This window comes from Propithecus coquereli, unplaced genomic scaffold, assembly GCF_000956105.1.
Source record: "Propithecus coquereli isolate 6110/MARCELLA unplaced genomic scaffold, Pcoq_1.0 Scaffold56, whole genome shotgun sequence".
Classification (NCBI taxonomy): domain Eukaryota; kingdom Metazoa; phylum Chordata; class Mammalia; order Primates; family Indriidae; genus Propithecus; species Propithecus coquereli.
The window spans coordinates 6649210-6650566 of NW_012151507.1; the positions used below are offsets into that span (position 1 = coordinate 6649210).

The 1357-nt window shown below is 37.1% G+C and overlaps 1 protein-coding gene across 1 annotated transcript in view; it reads right to left on the reverse strand.

Moving 5' to 3' along the window:
• SLC9C2 (solute carrier family 9, member C2 (putative)) overlaps positions 1 to 1357 on the reverse strand; it is a 100141-nt gene that overhangs the window by 53503 nt on the left and 45281 nt on the right. The window contains 2 exon segments of the mRNA XM_012657721.1: positions 100 to 219; positions 1225 to 1322. Coding sequence (XP_012513175.1) covers positions 100 to 219; positions 1225 to 1322 — 218 coding nt within the window.

The window sequence follows — 1357 nt, forward strand, 5'->3', positions numbered from 1 at the left end:
TAGTTTTTTTAAATAAGAAAAATCAAGGTAATCTATTCTGACAATGTAGAAATGGTCATATTTTCAAGTATATTGCTATTAAAGGTTCACAGTACTTACCCAGGTAGAATAAAAGGTATCTTTTCTTTGTGATAGTCCAAGAAAGTTAAAAGGTTTTTAAACTTCATAAGCCAATTTCTGGCTCTTACATAAGTTGAAACATCATATATACTCATGAATCTAACAGAGAAAAATATACATGTGTGTTATAATAAAAACCAAGTGCTATACTTAGGATAATATAAAAGGAGAAGTTATACCCAATATAAATTTAATATGAACCTCCTAAATATGCTCAGTCCCAAGCCTCTGCATCCATCCACCTATCCTCCCATGGTCATGGTACAGGAATATTTTCATCATGAGACTCCTGCTTCCACTGTTCCTGCAACCATTCCTGACCTGAGGTAGAACATAAGTACACCTTCTCTAGACCAGTTTTGTGAGGTTAAGAATCAAGCCTCTCTTTGTCATGCATTGCCTAGACCACGCCTCTCCAAAACCCTGAAGGCCCTACCCTTCCCAAACTTTATCCCAGGGACTGATCATAGAGTCCCCAAATAGATTATCAGGTTGCTGAACTATTAACTGTCGCTCAGCCAGGATCTCCTATCATTGTTGCCCCATAGCTTTGTCTTAGACCATCCATTATCTCGTGTTTTCCAGGACTGTGACCAGATATCAATAAATCTCTGACACTGCACTTTTCCCATCAGACTTAATTGCATCTATCAACAGGCAGTTGGGTCAGTTCCTCCAGAGCCTGCTCCACCCCAGGGATCAGTCTAATAGCAGCCTCCAGGCTTCTGTACATCCTCTATACATAAATTTAATGAATATAGTATAAAGGAAAAATAATTATAAGAGTAATTGAAGCTATACAGGTTCCATTTTATGGCCCCCCTAATCTCTTATCTAATTACACTGCAGTCAGATCTTCCTCCAGAATTCTCTAATGTTGCCAAGGTTATAAAACTTCAGGGGGAAAAAATATAAACAAGTAATATGGAAAATACATGGATAGATGGATGGACGGAAGGATGGACAGATGAACAGACAGAAGATACGTGGATATAGCTAGATGAGATAATAGATTGATCAATCTGGACATTTGATTCTCATTTTGCTCATTCTTTATCATCTGTTCAATTTTGGAAATATCAATTAAAGAAGTGTTACACTCACTTTCCTCGGATGTGGCAATAGCTTTTGGTTGCACCAATTAATATCCGAGCTGCCTCTGCTTCAAGGATTCCATCGTTACACTGTTTTTCAAAGCTACTCTAAACATACAATTTTAAACAAAAATTATAAAAGA